The sequence below is a fragment of the Amaranthus tricolor genome, chromosome 4 (assembly GCF_026212465.1).
Source record: "Amaranthus tricolor cultivar Red isolate AtriRed21 chromosome 4, ASM2621246v1, whole genome shotgun sequence".
In the NCBI taxonomy this organism is placed as follows: domain Eukaryota; kingdom Viridiplantae; phylum Streptophyta; class Magnoliopsida; order Caryophyllales; family Amaranthaceae; genus Amaranthus; species Amaranthus tricolor.
The window spans coordinates 23825731-23852459 of record NC_080050.1 but is presented as its reverse complement, the minus strand read 5'-3'; the positions used below and the strand labels follow the sequence as shown (position 1 = coordinate 23852459).

Genomic DNA, 26729 nt, shown 5'->3' with positions numbered 1-26729 from the left:
GTTTTCTTGTAGTGTAATGATTTAAAGCATACGAAGTTAACAAAATATATTTTTCAAATACAATTTAACAAAAAAATATGTACTTTGAATTCAAGTTTAACATGAGAAATATTCCTAATACAATCGAAAATTATAATTAATATGAGAGAGAGCTTGAATGAGTCACATCTAGAGTTTTAAAGGAAACAAAATATTAGGTTAAAAGTCAAATTCAAAGTCGGATTTCCTTCAGGGTCGGAGTGTCGGATTTTTAATAAGGTCCAAATTCGGTCCGTCTCTAACTCGTATTCGGATCGTGAAGTCGGAGTTGGAGTCGGATAACCTTTTCCTCGAACTCGAATCGGATTATTTTCCTCAGATCGAGTCGGACTAGGGTCGGATTCGGACTGAATTGCCATCACTACTTCCAAGATAACAATTTTGTGAAAGATTTTAAAGAATTTTAGTTTTTTTGTTGTTAGAGATTTCAAATACTACAATGTAAATCGTTGCAAGTCACATAAGTAAAGTAAAGAGATAGAAGTGGTGCAAATTACCTATTATAAAAGTAAAAAATTACATATACACAATGATCAGTTGTTGGTGATTTATTACACAATTAAATATAAAATACCAATAAGATTTTGTACAAAACATCTTACATCCTAAAACTGTACCAAAGATATCAATAAAAATTTACAATAAAACTAGACAAATCAGCTCCCCAAAAGAATTTAGAATTGTATGTTATGCAACATCTACCGATAAATTTTAATACTTTTTTTCTTTTTTTTTTCCTATTAATAGAGTGAACATTTTTGTTTTTCAAGTTAGCGAGTTAAAATTATCCGACTTTATCCTTTTGAGTTTGCTTCTCTACCATATTCAATAGGAAGTGCAAAAACTTAAGCTTTGAATAGGAAGTGTGAAAAATCAATATAAAAAGAGTATATATGTTTAATTAGTCTTTTCATTTGGGACTTGTTGGAGGGCCTTCAAGCCTAATATAATCATACATTATACCTTGGAAAGGACTAATTGCCAATGGTTGAGTCAAATATAATGAATTGTTGCCCTTGTTTAATTCACTTCCTTTAACATCTACATTGTAAAGCCAATACAATCCATGAATACCATGCCTAGCAATTGAATTATCATTCCCTATTTTCCCCGTTGCAAATAGTGGAGGGCTCGGACTTTTCTTATTGAATCGTACCTAGCATACATAAAAACATAACAATAATAATAATAATAATAATTAGTAATATTTACGTGAAGTTGCACGTTACGTTATTCACTAAAGGTCAAAATGAAATGCCCTCTTTGTTAAATGTTATTATTAACAAGGGTAAGATTGCGCACATCTGACCCCAAATTCAACCCTAAATCAGTGTCGTTTCTGACAATTTTTGGGCCTTAGGCAAAACATAAAAAAGACTCTTATATAAGTAAACTTTCGGTTTTTTTTTTTCTCCAACAATGCATCATATAATTTTTTTTTTCAATCACATTAATGTCAAATAATTTACAAATTTAAGATCATATAATGATTAGGTTCTTATGCACAAATTAATTTTTAATATAAGGATTAACCGAATTTGTGCCCCTTATAAGCTGGGCCCTAGGCGGTTGCACCTCAAAACTATTCTCAGGAACGACCCTGCCCTAGATGGGAGACACTTAATGACAATGGGGTGATGAAAAGTTGTTGGTTGGTGCAATTGGTATAGACAAGTGTTGTCCTTGTTACCAACATCATGTAAAACGATAGAAGTAATTAATAGGAAAATAATCCCACGTTTTTTTTTTTTGCTCCCAACATACCCATTATCTGAACCACAGCCTCACCCCTTCCCTCCCACACTGAGTATGTTCGAAGCAAATATATGTCAAAGATGGGAACATAAGAAAATAATCAATATGTGAAATTATTCATAGCAGAAGAGTAAAATATTAGATTATTTTTGAAAATTTTTCCTAATTAATATTGTGTACCTCTAACAAGGCATTTGAGGCAGAAGCAATAGCCACCCTTAGCTTGTAGGTAGCATTTGGAACAACATCATCAAGGCCAAAGTTCACAGTGAATGTGGTTCCATTATACAGTTCTTTACCAACTGCCCTGCAACACATAGGTAAGTATAACTAAATGTTAACACTAATAAATACAAAAACAAAAGCAAATTACTATTTATAAAAAGTAATAACCTTGTGACTTGAGCAAAGAACCAATCCTTGGAATAATCACTGGTCTTAACATCATATACTAAGTCTTCTTTTGGATACAATTCTGTGTATCTTTCCCATAAACCATATTGTCTAAACCTGTTTATTCATTATAAGAAATGGGGATTAATTAACTTCTTTTAATTAATTAAGACTTTAAACTGTTAGTATTCATTTTAATGTTATAAGTGATTACTTTAAAATAATACGTATATATTAGATCAATCCAATAGGGATGGTCTCATTTATGGTAGTGATTTTAGCATAAAAAGATTATATGAAAAAAACTCCATCTATCCATATAGTAGCTATGTAGCATATTTAATAAACTCTAATCAAGAGTGAGATGTAATGTATCAATAATAAAGTGTTAGAGTAAGTGTCAAATCAATTTTGAGCGAGGGTGTTGGCTTGATGGCTCAAACTAATGCATATGGTGTTGTGAGAAATACAAGAGGGTCTTTGGCATATCATGGTGATGGTGCAATGAAGAAGATGAGTGTAGTGCATAAGGGATGCATTGGTCAACGCAAGGCTCAAGGAGAGGTTGCACAACGCAAGGCTCAAGGAGAGGTTGCACAACCAAGGAAGCATCACAACACAAAGCAATAAGGGTCTGACTGGGCCACTAGACTGGTCGAGCAGGTGCGCTCGGTCGAGCGAGATACAGAGCCCCAAATGTTCAGCATTCCATTTTGTTGGGGGAAATGTTTGGGCTTCAAGTGCTTTGACCTTAGGGTTTTTAATATCTGCTAGGCTATATAAGAGGGCTTAAAACATTATTAGAATAGAAGAGTGTGAGGCTATATCACAATAGAGAGATTAGGGTTTGTGAACTTATAAGAGAGTTTCTTCTTCTATGTATTAGATTGTAGGCAGGGCCGGGCATAAGCAAGGGCAAGAAGGGCTTGCGCCCAAAGCCCACGAAAAAAGTAGATAAACTTTACCTTTATATGCATCGAATTTGAGACCTCATGTGATTAAAATGTGCATTTAACCACCAAGCCAAGGTGTTATTAATGATAATTGTTACCTTATTTACTAATTATTGAGTTATAAATGCATGATCATCAAATAAAAAGCGAATAATATCAAGCTTTATTATTCGAGTAACACTTTTTATATTATAAATTTTGTAATTAAAAATATATATTTTATAATTTGGGCTCATAATTTATTTTTCGCCCTAGACCCCTAAAATCTCAAGGCCGACCCTCATTGTAGGTGATCTCCATTGTAGAATGGAATAAGTATCTTAAGAGCTTGTTTTCAAGTGTCTGTGGATAGTCATTAATGTTTTGTTGAGTATATTAATGAAAGTAATCATTTTTTGAGGGGAAGGTATCCAAAGGTACCTCATAAACGCATTGTGTTGATTGTTTATTGTTCTTTTATTCATGCTCTGTTTTTCACTCATCTTCTACCCATTATACTACCATTGTTGGGTCCAAGCAATTCTCTTTCAAATAGTTTTCTAAAACGTTTTATTTAGAGCTATTCTTGTGAGAGACCGTCTCCCCGTAAAACCTCAAAACAGGAGCTCATATACTAATAATTGTATTAGTTAGACTATTCAATCAATATATGATGAATGTCTCATGGTGAGACCCTCTCGCACAAGAATTTGTATTTTATTTTTAGTAGGTACCGACAATCTACTCACTCAATTGATTTAACAATATTCGTAATGAAAAAAAAAATGCATTTGTTAAGCCCAGCCCATACTAATAGTTATTGTAATACTTTGTGATGAAGTCATATATATACAAAGCTAAGCCGATTCCTACATCAGGGTTTGGGGCTGTACAAACCATTTGACTAAGGCATGTCAAACAGTATTAAGTAATTTTCGGGTTGGATTTGTATCGACCCAACGAGTATTTTATGTTTTTCTTAAATATAAATTGGTTTTTAAAAAAATATGTAATAATAATTTTATTTTTATTTTCGTAAAAAATATTGTATTTTGAAAAGACCAGATTTTAGGGCTACAATATAGAAATGTTGAGTCACAAATTTTAAAAATTGACTAAAATTGTAATGAGTTTTGGACTACAAATGATGACGAGGAACTAAAAATGTTGTTCCGGAATTGAAAACAGGTCAAAATGACCGAATTTGGATTTTGATCGAGTTTGACCCAATTTTTTCGATATTTTCGGGTTGGGTCATTTTCGAGTTGTGGGTTGAACTTTTTAGGTAATAACCCACTAATTTTTCGGTCGGAATAAAATATAATCAGCCCGACTTGGATGAGACCGTCTCACGGTGAGACGATGTCAAAACAAGAAGCTCATAAGCTAAAAGTTTTTTTATTGAACTATTTAACCAAGAATATGAGGCATGGCTCACAGTGAGACCGTCTCATACAAGAATTTATGAAATATAACAGTTCTACGTGCAACTATATATGTAATGATTAATGAGTGTGACAAGAAAATTTTTGATCAAACATCACTATATTATTTGCACAATTCTTGTGAGAGACAGTCTCTTTGAGACACCGTCTATAATTAAGCCAGCTTATTATATATTTTTTTAAAATATTGTAAGTAGGCATTAAGAATGATGTAAGTAGACATTTAAGATATTGAAAGTAAGCATTAAGGATACGTTAAGCATTAAAAATAATATAAGTAGACATTAAGAATACGGTAAGTAGGTATTAATCTTTAATTGAAAATGTCTTTATTCTTAAAGTGACGGTCTCTTAAGAGACTAGCTGTATTATTTGGCTTATGAATTGACAACCCAATATCATGAAACTCTCTTCAAGAAAGGAGGAAATTTTGATGGAATCTTAATCAACAAAATCAAATGGGGAAGATGAATATCTTAATTGCGTTGTTGTAAATTCCTGACAACCCAAGATATACATATGCTATTAATGAGAAGAAAAGGCCACAAATTGGGGTGTTCAACGGGCCCACCCTAATATTGAGCATTCAACCCGTAATTATAAGAGTTTTGAAAGGCTCGGGTTGAAAAAAGATCCCGAAAATAAGCTTTATTACAATTAAAATGAAGCAGGCTATAAAATGACCCATATTCACTTGGACCCGGCCCGACTCGACCCTAATCCGGCCAATTTAACACCCCTAGCCACAAATTTCAAGTCGATTTGTTTAACATTTGAGATAGAAGGAACAATAAACTCTTTATATTATAAAATTATTTTTAAATGTGAAAAACATTGTAATAACAGACTAATGCCTTATAGTTCACTTGATTTTCACTAATTGAAATTGGATTTTACCGATCAAAACTGATTTTCACTTATTGTAACTGATTTTTGATTATAAACTATAACTGAATTGTATGATTAAAAGTAATTTTTACTGATTATAACTGATTTTTATTGATCGTAACTAATTTTGACTTATTAAAAATGATTTTTACTTATTAGAGACTACTTATTTTTTTAAAGATTAACTGAACATAACATAAGTTGTGTGAATGGAGTAAATAGAAGATTTACCTGTCAGGGTGATCAACATATAGTTTGTTGACGTATTTGGGATTAGGATCAGGGACGAAGTATTCCTTGGCTACACGATCAGCTATACCTATTTCCCATATCGTTGGTCCATCCCTTGGTGGCTCATATAAGATCTCACCCAAATCAATATTATGCCCTGAATTTCCAATTATAAATTTTTAATCAATTATTATATTATTCCTAAAAGTCGGGTGAAACTTTATATAAACTCAATCTTCAACTTGTTATATAATGATTATTGGTATTATTCATTGTTTAAGCTTATTTTATATATTGTGATTGATGTGTAAAAAAATATAGTCAAGTGAAATTTTGTTTTAATTGTCTAATTGCATACTTTTATAATAGGGAAATTTGCAAAAAAAACACCTTTTAAAACCCCTTTTTTGTAAAGAAACACCTTTTATAATTTTTTTTTGTAAAAAAACACCTTTTAAGAGACTTTTTTTAAAAAAAGACACCTTAAATCAGTTTCCGGTGACTTTTGTCAACTTTCCGGCGTTGACTATGCCAGTCAACGCCGGAAAGTTGACAAAAGTCACCGGAAACTGATTTAAGGTGTTTTTTTTTTAAAAAAAGTCTTTTAAAAGGTGTTTTTTTACAAAAAAAATTATAAAAGGTGTTTCTTTACAAAAAAGGGTTTTAAAAGGTGTTTCTTTGCAAATTTCCCTTATTATTATTATTATTAATTTTTTTAAAATTTTTTTTTATTTTTTTTATATAATAATAAAAATAAATTTTTTTTAAAAAAATAATATTAATAATAAAAATAAAAATAAAAATAAAAACAAAAATTTTAAAAAAAGCTAAAAAAAATTTAAAAAATTTATTAATAATAAAAAAAATAAAAAGTATAAAAAAATATAAAATAACAATAATAATAATTAAAAAAAATAATAATAATAATAAAATTAAAAATAAAAATTAAATTAAAAAAATATTTTTTTTAAAAAAAATAAGAATAATAATATTTATTATTATTATTATTATTATTATTATTAATTTTTTTAAATTTTTTTTAACTTTTTTTAAAATTTTTGTTTTTATTTTTATTTTTATTTTTATTATTAATATTATTTTTTTTTAAAAAAATTTATTTTTATTATTATATAAAAAAAATTATAAAAAAAAATTTTAAAAAAAATTAATAATAATAATAATTAGGGAAATTTGCAAAGAAACACCTTTTAAAACCCTTTTTTGTAAAGAAACACCTTTTATAATTTTTTTTGTAAAAAAACACCTTTTAAGAGACTTTTTTTAAAAAAAACACCTTAAATCAGTTTCCGGTGACTTTGGTCAACTTTCCGGCGTTGACTGGCATAGTCAACGCCGGAAAGTTGACAAAAGTCACCAGAAACTGATTTAAGGTGTTTTTTTTTAAAAAAAGTCTCTTAAAAGGTGTTTTTTTACAAAAAAAAATTATAAAAGGTGTTTCTTTACAAAAAAGTGGTTTTAAAAGGTGTTTCTTTGCAAATTTTCCTTTATAATATTAACTTTTCATAATTTTTAATGTACATAGTTTAACATATAAATGATCAAGATGACACATTGAATTCCCTAAAAAGTCATATGTAGTAAGTATAATGGAATAAAAACTACTAAGCCTCTCTTCTGTCTCCTTCTTTTTTCTCTCAAAAAAACCCTACCCTCTATTGTTCATTTTGGAACAACTATCAATCTTATGGTTGATGGTAAGCCTCCAATTTCTTTATTTTTGCTTTTTTTCATTTTTAATTACACATAAAATCTATTCTCTCTATATTATAGAGTTATTCAATCCATTTATTAGATTCGATCTACACATATATTAGGTTTTAAAGTTTCTTAAGGTGAGAGTTTGGAGTCTTGTATGTTATTGATTAGATGGTAAAAAGGTAATGACATCATCACGGGTGTTAGTTCTGTTAATAGAGTCAATGTTATTAAACTTATCACTATTTTCAAAGCCACATCAGATCTGAAGACCTCCTCGAAGGAGGTTGTATCAAACAACGATGTAATAGAGAGAATGCTTCAGTGTTAAATCTCCTTTATGATGATCGTGGTATATAGAAATTGATATGATTAAAATTGTAATGTATTTAATTCATTGTTAATTTGTTGTAAATGTCAGATGATATTTTTTGTCAATAAATAATTAGATTTCTTTAAAAAGATATAATGAAATAAAGATATTATAAAATAAAGGTTTCAACAATAAATTTAGGTCAAAAGGTAAGGGGTAAATATGTGAATATCTATATATTTAGGGAAAATATGCTTAGGAGGGGGGCAACGCCTACTGAGATTTTTTTTACATACATACATACATACATACATACATACATACATACATACATACATACATACATACATACATACATATATATATATATATATATATATATATATATATATATATATATATATATATATATATATATATCACCGTTATTTGTAATAGTCTTTTATTTTAAGTATTTCAAATAGATATTTTAATTAGATTATGTTTAAGAATCTAATTAGAAACGGTCCTCCTAATTTTAAGAAATTGTACACTCGAACGATAACTCTAAGTGGAAGATTGTTGAAAACGGATTTAGTTAAGCCAAGTCATTAGAATTTGTTTTCTTTGGGTATTAAATAATGCAATCTAGCTATTTTCAAGGGGTCAGGAAGATCGTTACATTATAAATTGCAAATTTCTTGTCTTCATCACATATCTATACAAAGCCAGTTTCTTTGTCACCGGTTTATTTGTAGGAAAATTTCACATGGTAGCATCCAGTTTTCATGAAACGCCAGTGGTAACACTTTTGTAAGATTTTTCCACATGGTAGTATCTAATTTATACACTATTTAATTGCCGTAGCATTTTCCTTTAAATTCTTGTTAATTTTCGTTTAATTCATCATTTTGTAAGATATTTCCACATGGCAGCATGCAGTTTTTGCTCTTAAATATTTAATTCACCATTTTAACGTTTAATTCACCGATTAATTTATCAACGCCCTTAAATGTTGTAACAATTACGTAAATATGTATTAGTACTTGGAATGCACTTTTTGAACTTATGAAATGCGTCTTTTGAGCTTATAAAATACGCCTTTTGAATTATTTATTTGTGTTTGTAATGCACCTTTTGAACTTTATAATGCTAATAATTTGAATAAAAATAAAATTGCTACAACATTTAAGGGCGTTGATAATTTAATCGGTGAATTAAACGTTAAAATGATGAATTAAACATTTGAAAGCAAAAATTAGATGCTACCATGTACAAAAGTCTTACAAAATAATAAATTAAACAGAAATTAACAAGAATTTAACTTAGATAGTGCATAAACTGGATACTACCATGTGGAAAAATCTTACAAAAGTGCTATCACTGGCGTTTCATGAAAACGAGATGCTACAATGTGAAATTTCCCTTAATTTTATTTTCATTTTATTGAGGAGAGAAATTAGAGGAGAAAGAAGGTGTAGATGTTGGTGTAAAAAATCTCTCTCTCAATCAATTAATTTTTTATTCTTAGTTTGCGTATTTTTAATTTTTCTTGAATAATACCTAATTTATTAATAAAGAGTTAGATGATAACTACATCAAGATAAAAATTAACTAATACATAATTATTTTAACCAAATATAATTTAAAAATAATAAAACTATAATCGTTGTGTATGAGATTTGATAAAATAAAAGAACATTTACCTGTAGTGATGTTGATGGGTGAATTATATTTGAAATCTCCTATAAAACCGTTGACCCAACCATAAAGATTATAGTTGCCAACCCTTACATGATTTATTGTAAAGTTTCCTTCTTCATCTGTTCGCGTCCAAAATTGATAAGTCTGTTGAAGCAACAAAAAAGATTTGGTTCGAAAAAAATGCAACTTTAGTTTTAACATGCACAAAAGTAATGGATTTCAAATCTATATAAAAAACATTTTATTCAAATTATGAGATGCTTTTTTATGTTCCAATAGAACACTTTTACATTTTTACTTTTCTTGTGCCGGATAATAAAAATGTTCTTTACCTTTTTTAAACTAGCCTAACAACGTATTCTTTATTCTTGTGAAAAATACTCTTTTAAGGAAAAAATTGATATCAGTTATCCAACTTTTTATTCGTTCGTTGTGAATAATTTTACCTTTATATTTTTTTAATAATCTAACATTTGTCTTTAGTTTGCTATGAATAGTCATACATGGACTACAAAAAAGCACAACTTTCCGACCAAAACCCATCGACTTATCCCAAACAGTCGGAAATTACCGACTGACAGGCGTTAGTCGGAATTTCTGATTAAATTGCTACTGAATCAGTTTTTAGTCGGAATTTTAAGTTTAAAAAAAAGAAATTTACCGCTCATTATTTTCCGACTCTTTTTCGACTGAATTTTTGCCAGAAAAATTGCTGACCATTTTCCGACTAAAATACGGTCGGCATTTAGTCGGTAAAATTTTCCACATAAACCCAATTTCCATTTGGTGGGGTATCCTTATAAAAATCAACTAATACTAGCCACAAACACAATTTAGTTGGGGCCCACTATTGAAATTAATCTATACTATAATCTTACAATTTTTGTTTCTCATAATATATAATGTTACAACTTTAATCTAGTATATAATCTTACAATTTTACCGACCATTATTATAATTAGTTTCTCATAATTTTGCAACTAATTTTGTTCAACTAATTATAATTTTATTTCACTTACTTTTAGTAATTTTTTTCAACTAATTAATAATAATAATAATAATAATAACAATGGACTAATACGAGTAATAATTAATATACTAATACAACTAATTATTATATGCTAATACAACTAATAATACACTAATACGAGTAATAATATACAAATGAACTAACAATATACTAAACAACTAATATTATACTAATACAACTAATATTATACTAGTGATACACTAATACGACTAATAATACACTAATTCGACTAATAATAACTAATACGACCAAATAACTATACTAAAGTGTTCATAATGCACTGATACGAGTAGTAATATACAAGTAATAGTATAATAATAATACACTAATACAATTAATACGAGTTATAATACATTGATACAACTAATAATAATACTAATAATACACTAATACAACTAATTAAATACTAATACTACTAATAATACACTAATACGACTAATGCTACACTAATACGACTAAATAATTAATAAAGTAATAATAATGCTCTAGTACACTAATACAACTAATACGACTAATAATATACTAATACAACTAATACTACACTAATAGTATACTAATACGAATAATAATACATTAATGGCGTTAATACGACTAATAATACATTAATACGACTAATTATATACTAATAAACTAATAATACACTAATACAACTAGTTATATACCAATACAATTAATAGTATATTAATATTATTACGAGTAATATTATTTTAATACAACTAATATTATATTACTAATACACTAAAACGGGTTATACGAATAATGATATACTAATACAACTAATATAATAATAATAATAATAATAATAATAATAATAAAAATAAAATACATTAAGTGGTAGAATTTTTATGTTATAAGTATAATAACATTACTAAGAGTATCACAAATTAACAAATGATTTAGTAGTTGGAGTCTTGGTCTAATAAATAAGAGGTCAGAGGTTTGAAACCTCTCATTGTGCTGATTGTTGAGGTGTGATGTTGGCGCCACATAGGCGTGACATGGGTGCCAAGTAGGCATGATGTGACATTTCCCTCTTAGCAGTGTCTTTTTTTCGTCTTTTTTTTTTCCGACCAACTAGGTGGTCGGAATTTGGTCGGAAAATTTTTAAAAATCTTTTTTCTTTTCATTTTAGGATAAATTCTGAAATAGCGTTTTCTGACTAATTTCTGACAAAGATGATAGTCAGAATTTCCGAATAACTTTTCGACTAACCAAAGTTAGTCAAAAATTCCGACTGTTTTCCTACTAAAAAACGAATTTCTGACCATTCTTAACCGACTGGATGGATTTAGTCGGAATTTAGTTGGTATAGCTCTATACCGACTAAATTGCGACTGTTTTAGTTAGTCGGAAGATTGCGTGTAGTGATGTGTTTTACTTTGCTGGCAGCATATCCAAGTATTACCTATTATTAGTAGTATGGTATGTTGTGGGTAAATGTATCACAAATGTTAGATAATAAAAATATAATCCAAAAGGTTAAATTAAAGGATGGGTGAAATATTAAATTTTTAATTTTTAATTTTTTTAAAATGAATAGTTGGAAAATTAAAGGCAAGAAGTTCATTACCTTGGCATCCCTTTGCCAGGATCCTGCCTCACCCGGTGGACCTAACCCAACAAAAGCAAGTTTTGCTGGTCCCTTTTGCTTTGATATGTATCTACAACATTTGTATAGGTAGAAATTGACATCTGAATTTGCTTATTTCAAATAACAAAAATTAATTGGCCATAATTATTGGAATTTTAAGATTGCCCTTTAAGGCTTGAGAAATGAGTAGTAAGGTGAATAAAGAATTGAACTTTAACCCCCTTTAATGTTTTTGCACCCTTTATTTATCTCATAAAATGAGTAACAAATAATTAGCCTCAATATGTTTAACACAAATTTTCATATGAGACGGTTTCACGGTGAGACCATTTTAATTAGGTTGACTCAATATATATTTATTTTTAAAGTGATGACTTTTTATAGTTTTAAAGTTATCACTTATAGATTAAAATAGAAACATACTTGTCATGAACAAAAAGTTTTCCCGTAACGTTAACACGTTCATTGGCTTTAGGAAAATCATCTGAAGCTGGAAAGCTGTATGGCCATTTTTTGACCTCTGCCAACATCTTAAACAATTTAAATGAAATGCATAAGATAGAGAGAAAGAAAGAGAAAGCATTAATAATGAATAAGGTTAAACAAATTAGGAAGCATACCCTTTCTTTTGCATCATCCCAAAGCAAAGGAAGATCTTGATTTTGAGTGACATTATTCATATACATAAAAACTGGACCATAAATATGGTTCCATGGCTCTCCTTCTACAAATTTCGGGATTAGATTCTCTCCTGAGTAGTGGGCACTTACGAACATCTGCAAATGCCAAATGGGAGCGGAAGCGTAAGCCTAAAAATGCCAAGAAAGATTGAAGATCATGGCTTGATGGTGAACTAATCAAACATAGTTATTTGCAAGTATTAAGGTACTTTTATGCATGAAAAATAATGCAAACATTAACATCATGATTTAAGGTGGTTTACTATTAATGTAGCTAGGCTAGATATTCATTAAGTGTTTAAAGAATATAGAAGCTTGAAAGCTCAATATGATACATGAGTGTTTGTGAGAGAACTAACATGAGTAGAGAATTATGAGTGTGGTAAGGATAGAGTATGAGTGTGCTTGGCTCTCAACTACATAAAGCACTTAGAACAATTATATATATATATATATATATATATATATATATATATATATATATATATATATATATATATATATATTCCAAGGGGAAACTTGCGCACGAATTACACAAAGAGCAGCAAGTGTCGAAAAAGTACAAAAGGGCCTCTGGCCAAGCTACTCGTTCGAGTACAATGCTCGCTCGTCTGCGCAGGTGATCCAGGGAAGCTTGTGGTCTCTGTTATGATCTTTCCATGTGATCTTATGGTCTCCTCTTTGCTCCCATAGTATCCTCCAGCCGTCATCTGGACTATTACGCCGTGGTGATCAAGGCTAATCCCATTTCAAAGCACTCCATGTACTTGTTCCACGCGCACCAAGTGTGTGTACTAATTCCACGCGCACCAAGTGTGTGTACTAATTCCAAGTCATGGGGTGTAATTTACCATTCAAGATAATCCTAAGGTCTTGCATAAAGTTTGTTGCACCAACCTTTGAGAGTCCAAAAACTTCTACACTTCAAATGTCATGTGAGAACATGCCTAAGAGTAACAAGACTCAATTCACACTCTTTCATATACCTCTAACGATAGAAATAAAAATAACAAAACAAAGTATATAGTTTAAACGTGAATATGAAATTGTTTGTAAGACGGACACATTAAAATGCCTACGAGAGTTCAAATCTCACCAAATATTGTAAATTTTAGTATTATTTTTTTAAGAATATATCACCACTCTTCTAATTTTCTTTTAGTTTTTGTCTAATTATTATGTTGAATTGGATTGGACTTATTGTCAATATCAGGATATAATCGGGAAATAACATAATATGCACACACCATAGAATAAAAACAAGGCCGCATCGTCGCATCGGCCGCGTTGTAAAGGTTTTTAAATTAAACGAATCGATTTTTCCCGTGTCGTAAAGTTGTAAAAAAACCTCGTTTTGGGCCGCATCAAGGGATATCTAATGATTTGAACCGATATTTAGGCGATATGATAACTGCATCACTCTCGTTACCACATCAGCATTCTGTTACCTCGATCGCTACCATTACCGCATTTTTACACTATGGCACACACTTAATAAATTACGGAAATATCACCCTAAAACCAAATGACAATGAGAGAATGACTCCAATGACATATAAAGTATGTAATATGTACTCATCTTTGATTCATCGATGTGAGGCAAACAATCCTATTGGAACTTAAAAAAAAGTATGAAAAGGAGGAAACATACAGCAAGACTTGTTGGGCCAACGTGAGAAGTAAGGAATTGTTTGTTGGCACCACCAGAACGGAACTCAAAGCTAGGAGTGATTTGCCAGACACCGGAAGGTGGGTCCCTACAAATCCAACCATGAACTCGAATATCTTGGCTTTCCATTGAATACTGATATTTGTCATCCACTTCTCCTTTGAACTGTTTGTCAATTGGGTCAACCATTAACACTGCTTCTGGATATTCAAGTGCTTCACCTCTTGGTTTCATCCGATCTTCAGGTACAGGCATTTCTCTTTGTCTATTATCTGCTATCACCATGTACTTGAACCTGCCCATTCATTATCACATTTTCAACTAACCAACTCAATCAAAAACTGAAGTGGTAGAGTATATAGCATATCCTGGAGTCTCAACCATCAGCTTAAACTTTTGGTTGAATTAGTTCCTTAACATGGTATTAGAGTCAACGTGATAAGAGGTCACGGGTTTGAATTTCAACCACCTCCATTTAATTGGTTCCTTAACATGGTATTAGAGTCAACGTGACAAGAGGTCACGGGTTTGAATCTCAACCACCTCCATTTAAGTGTAGTATTCAACGCTTGTGCGCATTCACAATTCTAGGCCAAATGGCTCTCGTGTGAGGAGGCGTATTAGAGTATATAACATATCCTGGAGCCTAAACTATCAACTTAAGCTTTTGGTTGAGTTGGTTTCTTGACATTAAGCTTACACTTATGATTTTAAAAATCTTATATACTTTGTCACGCCTTTTCGATTAGTGTAGATGCAACACATGTTCGTCCTATATTATGCTAATATTCCACTTGAAATAAAGGGTGGATCATATTAGAGTATATAACATTAATATATTCCGGAGTCTCAATCATAAGCTTAAACATTTAGTTGAGTCAGAATCTTGATATAGTATCAGAATCCAACATGATAAGATGACATAATTTGAATCTCAATCACTCCTCATTTAAAGTGGAATAACAACATGTATGATGAGGGTACGTTTTTCATCTTATTTTAGCTTAAAGGATTTTCGTGTGAGAAGATGTGTTAAAGCATATAACATATCATGGGGTCTCAACCATCAATTTAAATTTTAAATTGAATTAATTATTTCATAGATGAGATAATATTCAAACCAGTCACCCTCAATTAATCAATTCAATTAATTAATCAATTCATGTGTCATAAATTAGCTTTGTTTTATATGAATAAAAGACACATATTTTAATACATTAAGCCCATATTATCTAAAACAAGTAGTAAAACTTGAAATAATCAATTATAATACAATATATACCCATAGTAGTAATTAAAAGTGTTACAAATTTAAGAATCAGGTTTCATTTCAGTTAAAAAGTAAATTCTATATTTTAAATAAAATTTTATATTTCATTGTTCTTTTTTTTTTTTTTTTTTTTTATGGATGTATCTGTAATAAAAAATATTGTAACTTACATTTGTCTTTGAAACTTGAAAGCAAGCCTAGCGTTTGGCATTCCAAAAGCAGCCCAACCTCCTCTCTCAAAGATACCGTACGAGTATATACCGGATACACCCCGGAGCATAATATACCTATACCAATCAAAATAGACCAATTATTACTGGAACTACATTAAATTTTATAAAATTATTACTCAATTTAAATAAAATCAAATGGATATTTGAATTTTTAATTTTAATTTTATTTTTTAAAAAGTCAGAGTTTTGAATAGATTTTGAATAAGGTGTTTTGCATTTGTTCATTTTCAACTCTAATACTTTTTAGTTTCTCCATTCTCTTGAAAGTTAGGTTCATCTCATGGTCGATTTTATGTTGAAATGTTATTCGAGTCGTCATGTCGGGTTTTAGGTTTTAAGATGTTTCAAATATGCTCTTTTTAGTCAAGTACATAACCTACTCGTAGTTATTGCGTATTTTAATCTACCCATGATTAAATTGGTTATTTGTTATAATTTAGGATACGTGATTGGTCACAAAAGTAATACTTCGATTTGGTAATATATGATCAATTAATACTACCTATTGTTTCAAATAGTTTCTAAACTTAAGTAATAACTACAATTCATCGATTAATACTCCCTCTTATTCAGCTTATGTGTCCCATTTTCTTTTATGGTTAAGTCACCTTAATTGTCCCATTTCTATTTTTGGTATGGGTTTTTGACTTTTATGCCCTTAGTGGCTTTATCTTATTTTCAATTATACCCTCCATTACCCATACTAATTTTCCTACCTTACATCAAAAACCCATAATACCTCTCTCTTTCCTACCCTTAGGGTCCCACTTTTGATTCTCCTTAAAATCCGTGAAAAGTCAAATGGGACTACTAAAGTGATTACGAGGAAGTATTAGTTTACTTTATATTCTTTTAAGTATAAGAGAAACATTCTTCTAAAATTAACACAATGCCTATTTATATAAAATTAAATTTTACAATTTTAAATAATTTGCATATAAAAATATTATTAAAATAATGCATTAAAAAGCATTAAAATAAAAGGTTGAAGAGCTTATTCAAACTACAAGTATATGTTTTCATTAATTTATTGAAATTCAAAAGAAATGGTGGTGAAAATAAATGATATTAGTTTTTAAATGAAAAACCATAACTAATTTGTAAAAATTTCAAAATTATAAACATTAGTTTTATAAGCTTATTAGAAGAATTGAGTGTAGATGGAGTAAATCATACATACCTTTGATCAATCTCCATTGGAGCAGCATTTTTTGCGTCTTTACCAGCTGGATCGTATGTTATTTTAAAGGATAGTTCTAGTTGGTCTTCTCGATCAACAATTACCCGAAATTCTGTTCCTAATAATCTGTTGACTATACAAGGTCAATTTTTATTTTTTCAAACAAAACAAAATAAAAGAAAAATTGTTTGGATTAATTTAGAAGTTAGACGAGTACAATAACAATATTAAATTACCCCTAACGTCATAAAATAATTCTCCGTCATTGACGTTCCTGACATTATGAACCCTAGGCAAACTGAGTGAAATTAAACTTCTCTATAGAAAGCTGATTTTGAACTTTAACGAGTGTTTGACAAAATAACAGAAACATATAGAATATATTATAATTATCATTATAAATGTAGCTTAAGCGTGTCATATTTCTTAATCGATAAAAAAATTAATCATAAATTGCAAATTTTTTAAAAGTTCTACTTCATTAATCAAAATTTCAAATATTGAGACCCCAAGCTAAGCAAATGTCTATATTGCTTAGGGTTAGGAGCGACCCTGCTCTAAGTAAGTAGGGTTTGTTCAGTGTTTGTTAATTTCCTCATCTCTGATTTCGATCTTTTGTTCACTACAAGAAAACTTGTTTTTAGCAACAAGTTTTAGCAATGACTATATTTGTTTTCTATAAAACTTTATGATCAAACTTGAACTAACTATAAAACTTTGGGCCACTGACACAACATTCCATTTGTTTTCTATCTATTATTTATGATCAAACTTGTATGGATTATATTATAAAAAGGTGGAGCAAGTTTGTTAATAAATTTATTGATGAAGTATATATTTGTTATAATTAAAAGGTGTTGTATAATTTTTGGTCATGGCCTCGAAATTATTCAAGATGGATCTGTCTGGCAAGTATAGACTCAATCTGTCTGGCCATTAGTCAGTTTGTTTCCTTAATGATTTTCTATGCTAAAACTCTCTGATTGCTGTGGTTATACCTTTGTTACTTTGAATTTTAACTTCGTTAACAATTGATCAATTCAGTTGGAGTTTGTTGGAAATAGGACGCGGTGTTAGCAGTGGAGGTGGACAGAGTTCATTGGGCTACTTGTTTGGAAGTGGAGAGGCTCCTAAGCCAGCGGCTAATAATCCTCCTGCCAATACTAGTGCTGCACCGGCTGTAAAAGATGCACCAAAGCCTGTTGTTAATTCCCAGCCTGTAGATTTTAAGAATGTTCCTGCTGGTGTTAATAATAATATAAACAACTATCACCGTGCTGATGGTCAGAACACTGGCAATTTCATCACGGTATAGCTTGCTACACTATTAACTTTTTCTTTTGGCACCTCTTTAGTTTATGCATATATAATTTGTTTTGAATTGCCCTTTGCTACTTGTTATTGGCTTGTTTCATTGTTTGAATTCAATCATAGATACTAGCAATATCTCAAGATTGATTAATTATATTGATTATTGTAATTCATTTATTCCTGGGAATTTGGGATGCTCGTACAAGATCCAGGAGAAAGTAAACTTTTGAAATTATAGGTCGACAAAAATTTATCATAATTCATATGTACCTTAACCTGTTTGATAAATTTTCCGAAAGACAACTTGTTATATCATAAGGTAAGTACTATGCTGCATATAGTGGGATCCGTAATTCTATATTGGCATTTTATAACCAAATTCACACGTCCAATTATTTATTATAACCATAGTCGTTGTAAGTACTTAGCTGGTTGGCATTTTAGTCCAATTGTGAATTTGATGGTAAATTCTAAATGCTTTCCCTATACACGTAATGCTTTTGTTAGTGAATATGTTAAATGCTTTGCTTATTATGTCTCAACAAAAAGTGTAGGTATGGTTTGATTGTGAATACTCAATATTGGGGCTCATTTGATTCTTAATAACTAACAAAATTATTTGGTGTAGGAAACATATCTTCATTGGAAATTTTTTGTACTCAATGACGAAGTTGGTGATAGCTACAAGCATTTTGGATGCGCGATGTTTTGGGTTATGAAGTAGCTATATGTGCACTTGTATATTTTTGGACATTTTTAAAGTGCCTATCACTTGTAAATTTTTGCATAAAAACTTGTGTATGGTTGGAGAATTATGTTGGAAAATTGGTTATCCAATCCGTTACATGTATATGAATTACGTATATTTTTGACACACGATAATATTTGGGACGTGTGATATTTTGGGATACGAATTAATATATAATGATAATCAGTGATATTAGTTTAGTTGGTTTTAAATTATTTATTATTTTAATTGTCTAGTTTATTGTAGGTTGTTTCAAAAGATAAATAGTTGTTGCGAAAAATGTTTGAAGGTTTTTTGCAACGGTAAAAGTTGTTGCGAAAAATGTGTATGTTTTTTGCAACGGTAATAGTTGTTGCGAAAAATGTATCAGCTTTTTTGCAACGGTAATAGTTGTTACGAAAAATGTATATGTTTTTTGCAACGGTAATAGTTGTTGCTAAAAACATTAATAACAGATTTTACTTTATTGTTTTTCCTACAGTAAAGTCGTTGCAAAAGATTGACTATCATGTATTGCAACAACTTAAATTGTTGTGAAAAATAGAAATTTAACAACGAAAATTGTTGTAGCTAAAAATGCAGGAAATTTGGCAACGAGCTTTTTTGTTGCTAAAAACGTTTGAAGGAATTGCAACGACATTTTTTTTTGCAACAATAGATCTCGTTGCAAAAAACAGATACCTTTTGCAACCACCATAGTCGTTGCTAAAACCTTTAGCTACGGCTGTACCCGCAACAATGGAATTCGTTGCAAAAAACATTTTTAGCAACGAAATCAGGTTTTTAGCAACGACTTTTTCTGTTGCTAAAAACAAGTTTTCTTGTAGTGGTTTATGATTGATGTGTTTCTGGGTTTGTTTGTTTATCTCTCGAATAGATTTGAGTTCTTTTGGTTTATTTCATTCTAGGTACGTTTTTTATTCATCTATGGTTTTTAATTTTTAAATTTGCATCTTCATGTTTTTTTTTTTTTATTTTTGTTGTTAGGGTTTGCCTTTTCATCTCTAATTTGTGTGCTTCTAGGTTCGTCAGTTCATCTTCTAAGGGTTGTTATGGATTTGGCATCATTTCATTCAAGGTTCCTTTGTTTCTGAGTTTCTTCATCTGTTAAGGTTTGTTCTTTGAGATTATTTGGATTTTTGTGTTATTAGGGTTTTGTTTTTTCCCTACAATGACGTACTTATTTAAGATTATTTTTTATGTGTCATAGTTTGATAGACAATCCTAAGGTTCTTGATCACTCTAAAAGGGTTGATAATGATAACTCTAAGTTTCCTGATGACTCTTATATTAATTATCTGTTGAGACTAATCCACGGTGGTGAAGTTTTGATTTAGAAGGCTTGGTATTGCCACCAAGCTTACATCTTGGAGGCTACCAATTGACACTAAAACAACATGTTCATCAGAGTAGGACCTTTATTTAGTGATTAATGAATAAATAAAACTTGAGAGTAACTAATGATTAGGATTGATTGTATTGGTGTTTAATTTGTTTCCTCCAATTTGAAGTTTTGGGTTGTATTGGTGTTTAATTTGTTCCCTCCAAGTTAAATTTTTAGGAGTCTCTGTTTTGAATATTTGGGTTATTTTAGGTTGTATCGGTGTTTAATTTGTTTCCTCCAAATAGAAATTTTGAGTTGTATTGGTGTTTAATTTGTTCCCTCCAAATTTCTATTTTGGCAGTTTCTGTTTGAAGTATTTCAATACAAGATAGTTTGGATACTGATAATTATTGACACCATGAATTGATATTTTTGGATACTATACTTGATGAAAAAAAAGTTTTGAAAAATGTGGTTGCTTGCTTAATACATTTTGTGGCATAAATATTAATGCATCAATTTTTATTCTTGATTTTTTGAAGTCGATGAAGGATTAAAAATACGCTATCACATGATTCACAAAGATGTACTACCCGAAAGCTGTTGAATAGTCGAAAAGGCTTGCGGAATTTAAGTAGTCGTTCATTGTAATTTTTTTCATTTGGAACAATCAAATGTAATGTACAATGTTGTGTTATTTTTTAAAAATTTCTATTTTGAAGGGAGAAATGAAACTGGTGAAAAATTCGGTGGGAATTCATATTTTTAGATTTTGAGAGAAGATTACATTTTTGGAGGGAATAATTAGTCTAATGATGGATCATTAACAACATACTTCAAACTCCATTCCCTCTGCTTATCAAGTGGTCCCATTTGACCACTTAAAATTTTATAAAAAGTCAGATGGAACTAATAAGTAAAATAGGAGGAAATGAAAATATAATTTATGTCATGCTTGGAAATAATGATTTCATTTAAAAATTTGGAATTGGCTCAAATTTATTGTTTGGCAAATAAAAAATTTTCAAATTTGGATTTGAATCAAATTCCACAATTGTTTATAAAATAGTTAAAGTTGAGAATTTGAGAATGACTATCCAAACCTTGTCATTCTCAAATTCTTCATTTATGTTATCATAATTAAAATTCATAATTTGAAATGAAAACCTTATTCCCGAACACTACATTAAGTAAGTACCTCTGAAAATTTCCTTTGGTTCCCTTTGTACCAGGTGGAGCCCAAATAACATCCCAATACCTACATTTAATTGAAAAAAAATGTTGAATTCTAAAAGAACAAGCACAAAAAAAATCTATATTTTCCAAGAAAACAATTTAAACTTAAATAGAAAATTAGAAATGTAAAAATACCCTCTATCATCTTCAGGATTGAGTGTATCAAGAATGTTTTCAATTCCGTTGTATTTTATACCAGAAACGTATCCTGCTGGTTTGGCTATTGTGGCTTGCAGAAATCCGTTATCCATAATTACCTAATTAAATATCACAAATTTCTGTATGTGACGTTTCTTATATAAAAATTAAATAGTTCAACTAATATAATTATCGCATATAAATTTCTTGTTTTAAGGTCGTCTTAACCAAATATCATCTCTCAAATATAGCTCATCAAATATAAAGTTACACTTATATTACTTAGAGAACAACAAACCCAAGCAATATGGCCAAGCAAAGTATACATAGATAAAACTAAAACATGAAGATCATGCAAAGCTACCATTTTAATGAGTAAATTAATAAAACACTTGCTTCCTACTCTTTTTTATTTTATTTTTCTTTTTTATTTTATTATTCGGAGATAAATTAGAAAATCTTACTTGCAAGATATTTTCTTTTTGTATGTGGTAAAAATTAAACCTTTAATAATAAGTTAAAAAAAACAACAAAACATGCATGAGGCTAATGGGTCCACCATAATTTTACAAAAATGTTTTATTCTATTGTAAAATTTGTAGAACAAATAAAAATTTATATTAGCAAATCTATTTTAGTTATCAAGCCATATCAAAAAAAATATGGATCCGTCTCCGTATGAGGTAAGTAATCTAGACTATAGAGAATCAAATTAGTTATTTCAGTTTGAGCAAAGACCACACTTTCAAGGTAGGATTGTGGGTTTAATTTGCACCTTATTGAGATTATTGTTTATTTTATATTTATGAATTAAAGATGGTGTGCATTCTTCATAAGTCATTGAAGTATTTTTTTTTTCATTGTCATACTATTTTGGGATGACATCTCCTTATCTTATAAAATGTTTGCACATAGTGGTTTCCAAGATTATATGCTGGCATTGACAATAAGTCCATTTCATTCAGTTTTCAACACACCTAGCTAGCCTCCCATTCCCTCGGCCTACAAGTGATAATAAAAAAAAAGTATAGAATATATATCAAAAAAGAGGACGTACGTATTTATCTTGGATGGTGAGTTTAACCGGAGGAAATGATTCAGGCGGCGGAGCTGAGGGTTCGTCAGGGGCGGGTGAAGATGAATCATCTGGGTTTGGTTTTGTTGCACTTTGTTCCGCTCCCACATTGGGCTTCGATGGTGGGGTTGCATCTGGAGGTTTACTGTTCAAAATCAAACAGGGTAGAATTTGAGGGTCTGAGGTAGACAACCTTACCTTGATTATACACTAATTATCAGTGATAATACAGAGGTTATTGCTAATTACAAATTCTTGTGAGAGACGGTCTTCTTAAGAGACCATCTCAAATTGAATTGGCCCATAAAGAAAAATATAGAGTATGAGTAGGCATTAAGCTTTAATGAACTAGGCATGCGAGACATTAAGCTAATTAACCCTTAATAGTAAACATGTAACTTTACATGAATAAAAAAATGCACATGATTTAATGAAACATTTTACTATACTAATCCATCATAATCCAAAACTAAAGAATTATAAATCTTTAACTATATTGAAATAATTAAGTGTAAATTGAAATCAACAATCAATTAAAATTTAAGACTATGGCATGCATAGTAAAATAAAGCCCAAGAAATTAATCAAGACCAATGAATTAACAAAACACAAATATTTGTATGCGGCCGTCTCACACGTACGACCAAAAAGTATTTGTCGTATTTAAGCCTTAAAACATTCATTTTAAAACTTGAAAAGTCAAATCTAACACTTAAAACTATAATTTAAGTCTCAATCTTTCTTCTCCAAAGGCTTAATTTAATTATTTAGCTATCGACTTCAACCCTAAAAACACTCATTTTGCCACTTAAAATGTCACTTTTAACTCTTAAAACCCCTACTCCAACCCTTAATTTAATATTTTACTTGCCTACTCAAACCGTAAAATATCCATTTCAAGATTTAGACGTCCCGTTTGGTTAGTAGTACTAAATGGTGGTAATGGGCATGATTTATAGTGTAAAATTTTATCAAAAAGTTCATATCATTACCATGGTAATGAAACTTTGATCACAAAAAAGTATTTTTATTTACAAATTTCCATTACCACCTAATACCACATCTCCCAATGGTAATGCATTGGAATGAATTTTATGAAGATAAAATGAGATGATTGAAGTTGGACAAGTATGGCCATCAAGGTAGCCAAGAAAATTTTCAACCAAAATTACACTAGTTTTCATTTCCATACCACCGTTTATTACCACATACCAAACGGGACGAGAATGTATATTCCAAAGGTTTAACTTTTGTTAATTCCAAGGTCCAAAATATTCAATTCAAGCTTTAAAATGGCAATTTCAAAATTATGAGATGGACTTGTAAGTGGTCGCACGTAGGGATGGCAACGGGTCGGATCTAGACCGGGTCCAAGTGGACCCAGATCCAGATCCATTTTTAAAAGGAGGATCCAGCTTCGATTTCGGATCCGTAGGTCTAATTTTTTAGGACCCTGATCCAGTATCGGGTTCGGGTCCAAACTTATTTTTGCGTATTTGATTTAATTTTGTTACATATTGCAATATTGATAGAGTTTTAGACTTTAATTGATAATAATAATATATAAAATTTTTAGTTAAAATCTAAAATACATCTAATAATATTATACAAAATGTAAATATTCTTAAAATACATCCAATTGTAGCGATGTGTTTAACCTAAACACCATTGAAAGCGATTCAATGTACCAATTTTTAGTACATTTTAAATAGCATTTTATATATTTGGTTTGTAAGTAATGTATTTCACCAAACACTATAATGTGAAAAGACTTTTGATTGAGTAGGCAACTAAATCATCTAGTTTCATTTAGTTATAAAAAAATGTTTGCATGTTGGCTCTTGTCAAACATTTGGCAGAGCTGAATGACATACATGAACCTGGAACAAATGTTAAGGTAGAGCTGAATGACATGCATAAACCTAGATCTGACAGATATGACTAAGCAATTGCGTAATATATAAAAAAATATATAAAATAAATCCGGTCTCTTGGTCCACGGATTCAGATCCAGATTTTTTTTGAGACCCGGATCCGAATCCGTCAACTTTATATGGATCCGGGCCCGACCCAAATCCCACGGGTCCAAAAAAGGATTCGGGTCCAAAAAGGATCCAGATCCATCAAAATGGATCCGGCCCGGGTCCAAGATCCATTGCCATCTCTAGTCATACGTATGCGGCCGTCTCAAAAGAGATTTACTGTTAACAAAAAACTATTCTTGTAATGTACTCTTTTTCGATAAGACGACCTTAAATAAGAAGTCTATATTCTAATATATGTATAGATTAACTATTTAACTCGTATATAATTCATGTATATTAGTGAGAACGCATCAATAAAGATGAGAATGGAATCCATACCCATTAGTAAAAATTTTTGAGTTGCAAGCAGCATTAGCCGAAGAAATAGAAACATCATTGCAAGAGACCAAAAAAGGAAAAACTTTGCTCTTAAATGGGCCAGAAAAGAAATTAAGATCTCCACTAAGGTTTAAATCAAGCTTCATATCCTCTTTCTTAACATTCTTATTAATTTCAACCTCACTTTTAGCACTCACTTTCAACATTGATACACCCTTTGATTTTTTCATAAAATTTTCAACATGTGCTTCTCCTAAATGGGCTTCCATACTGTTCCAATTTGCTTCCATTATCATATTCTTAAAATCCACCCCTAATGAATTTTTATTATCACATTCAAATATAAAATCCAAATTTGTCGATAAAACTTTTTGTTGATATGTTAAAACATTTGCAACGCTAAATTTTGATACTTGTACGCCTTTAATTTTGAATTCGGGAACTTTAGATTTCTTAAAGGCGATTACTAAAAGAATTCCACATATAGCAAGCCCAAGCATGATGAATGCAAAGAAGCTAAGGCACACGTATTTTACGATGTTACGTTTTTGTTGTCGTGGTCTATTTGTGTGAAAGTCGTATTTGCCATGGGCAGGTGGTCGTGGTAGCCCATCCATTGATATTTGACCTTCCCTTCCCAATTATGTTCTTTCTTTTTCTTTTCTTTCTTTTAATGTTTTTTTTTTTTTTTTTTGGAAAAGATAAATTAGCTAAAAGATTAAGTTGTTAAGGGAAGCTTCATTATGTTAAGGTGTTAAAGGATATTTGTCTAAATTTAGTGCTGAATTTTGATGTTAGTATGGGTGGAGAAATTATGATATCAAAATGAAGGTTGAGATTGTTTACCCTTGTTTTCCTGGGGTCTCCAAAAATTTAGGAAGATTTTTGTGAGAGTATATAGGTTTCTTATTCTCACCATTAATTTTTGGTACAAAAAAAAAATCAATCTATAATTGGAAATTTGGAACCATACACCAATTTCCTTTTTATTTTTTGTTTTTTTTTATTTAAGTCAAAACGGGTCGAGAATATTAAATAAATTATAGTAGCTAATAAGACTCTCAACTCAAAAAAAAAAAAAAAACCTGCAAATAAAACGAAAATACAACACATGCAAGTCAAAACTACACAACAATCAAAACTAATAAGTAATAACATAAGCCAAAGAAATATAAAAAAATCATAAAGAAAGAAACAACGTTTTACTAATTCTCACATTAAAAAACGGAACCTAAACATATTGACTAATCCCCCCAAAATCCAAACCAAAATAGTTCCAAACAAAATGTTCAAAATTGTTGGTAAAAATAATTAAAGAAAGAAAATATGGTAAAGTGTTAAAAGTAAAACTTAAAATATTATATTCATTAGAATTAATTATGATTTACAGTCTTAATGTTTGATGTTTTTTGAATTACAACCTTAATGTTTTTTCTTTTAACGAATTACAGTCTTTAAAATAGTCTTTGACCAATATTCAAGCCAA

The 26729-nt window shown here is 30.0% G+C and overlaps 1 protein-coding gene and 1 long non-coding RNA gene across 3 annotated transcripts in view; one reads left to right on the top strand and one right to left on the bottom strand.

The window, feature by feature from the left end:
* The window catches only part of LOC130811147 (uncharacterized), a 33392-nt gene extending 14085 nt beyond the window's left edge, over positions 1 to 19307 (top strand). The window contains exons 2-3 of one of the 2 annotated variants that reach the window (XR_009041123.1): positions 18093 to 18357; positions 18988 to 19307. This is a non-coding gene — a long non-coding RNA (uncharacterized LOC130811147). Of the gene's footprint in view, positions 1 to 17750; positions 18358 to 18987 lie in introns of those variants that run through there. The other variant, XR_009041122.1, reaches the window with a different exon arrangement.
* LOC130811146 (probable rhamnogalacturonate lyase B) lies at positions 706 to 25917 on the bottom strand. The gene is made up of 15 exons (XM_057677330.1): positions 25244 to 25917; positions 22863 to 23025; positions 21803 to 21924; positions 21630 to 21689; positions 17049 to 17174; positions 15806 to 15922; positions 14348 to 14660; positions 12637 to 12792; positions 12440 to 12546; positions 11996 to 12086; positions 9398 to 9539; positions 5684 to 5840; positions 2188 to 2304; positions 1975 to 2101; positions 706 to 1195 (listed from the first exon to the last, which is right to left on the bottom strand). Exons 1-15 carry the CDS (start codon positions 25858 to 25860, stop codon positions 950 to 952), a joined length of 2661 nt encoding a protein of 886 aa, XP_057533313.1. The 5' UTR covers positions 25861 to 25917; the 3' UTR covers positions 706 to 949.
* Between the last annotated feature and the right edge of the window lie 812 nt (positions 25918 to 26729).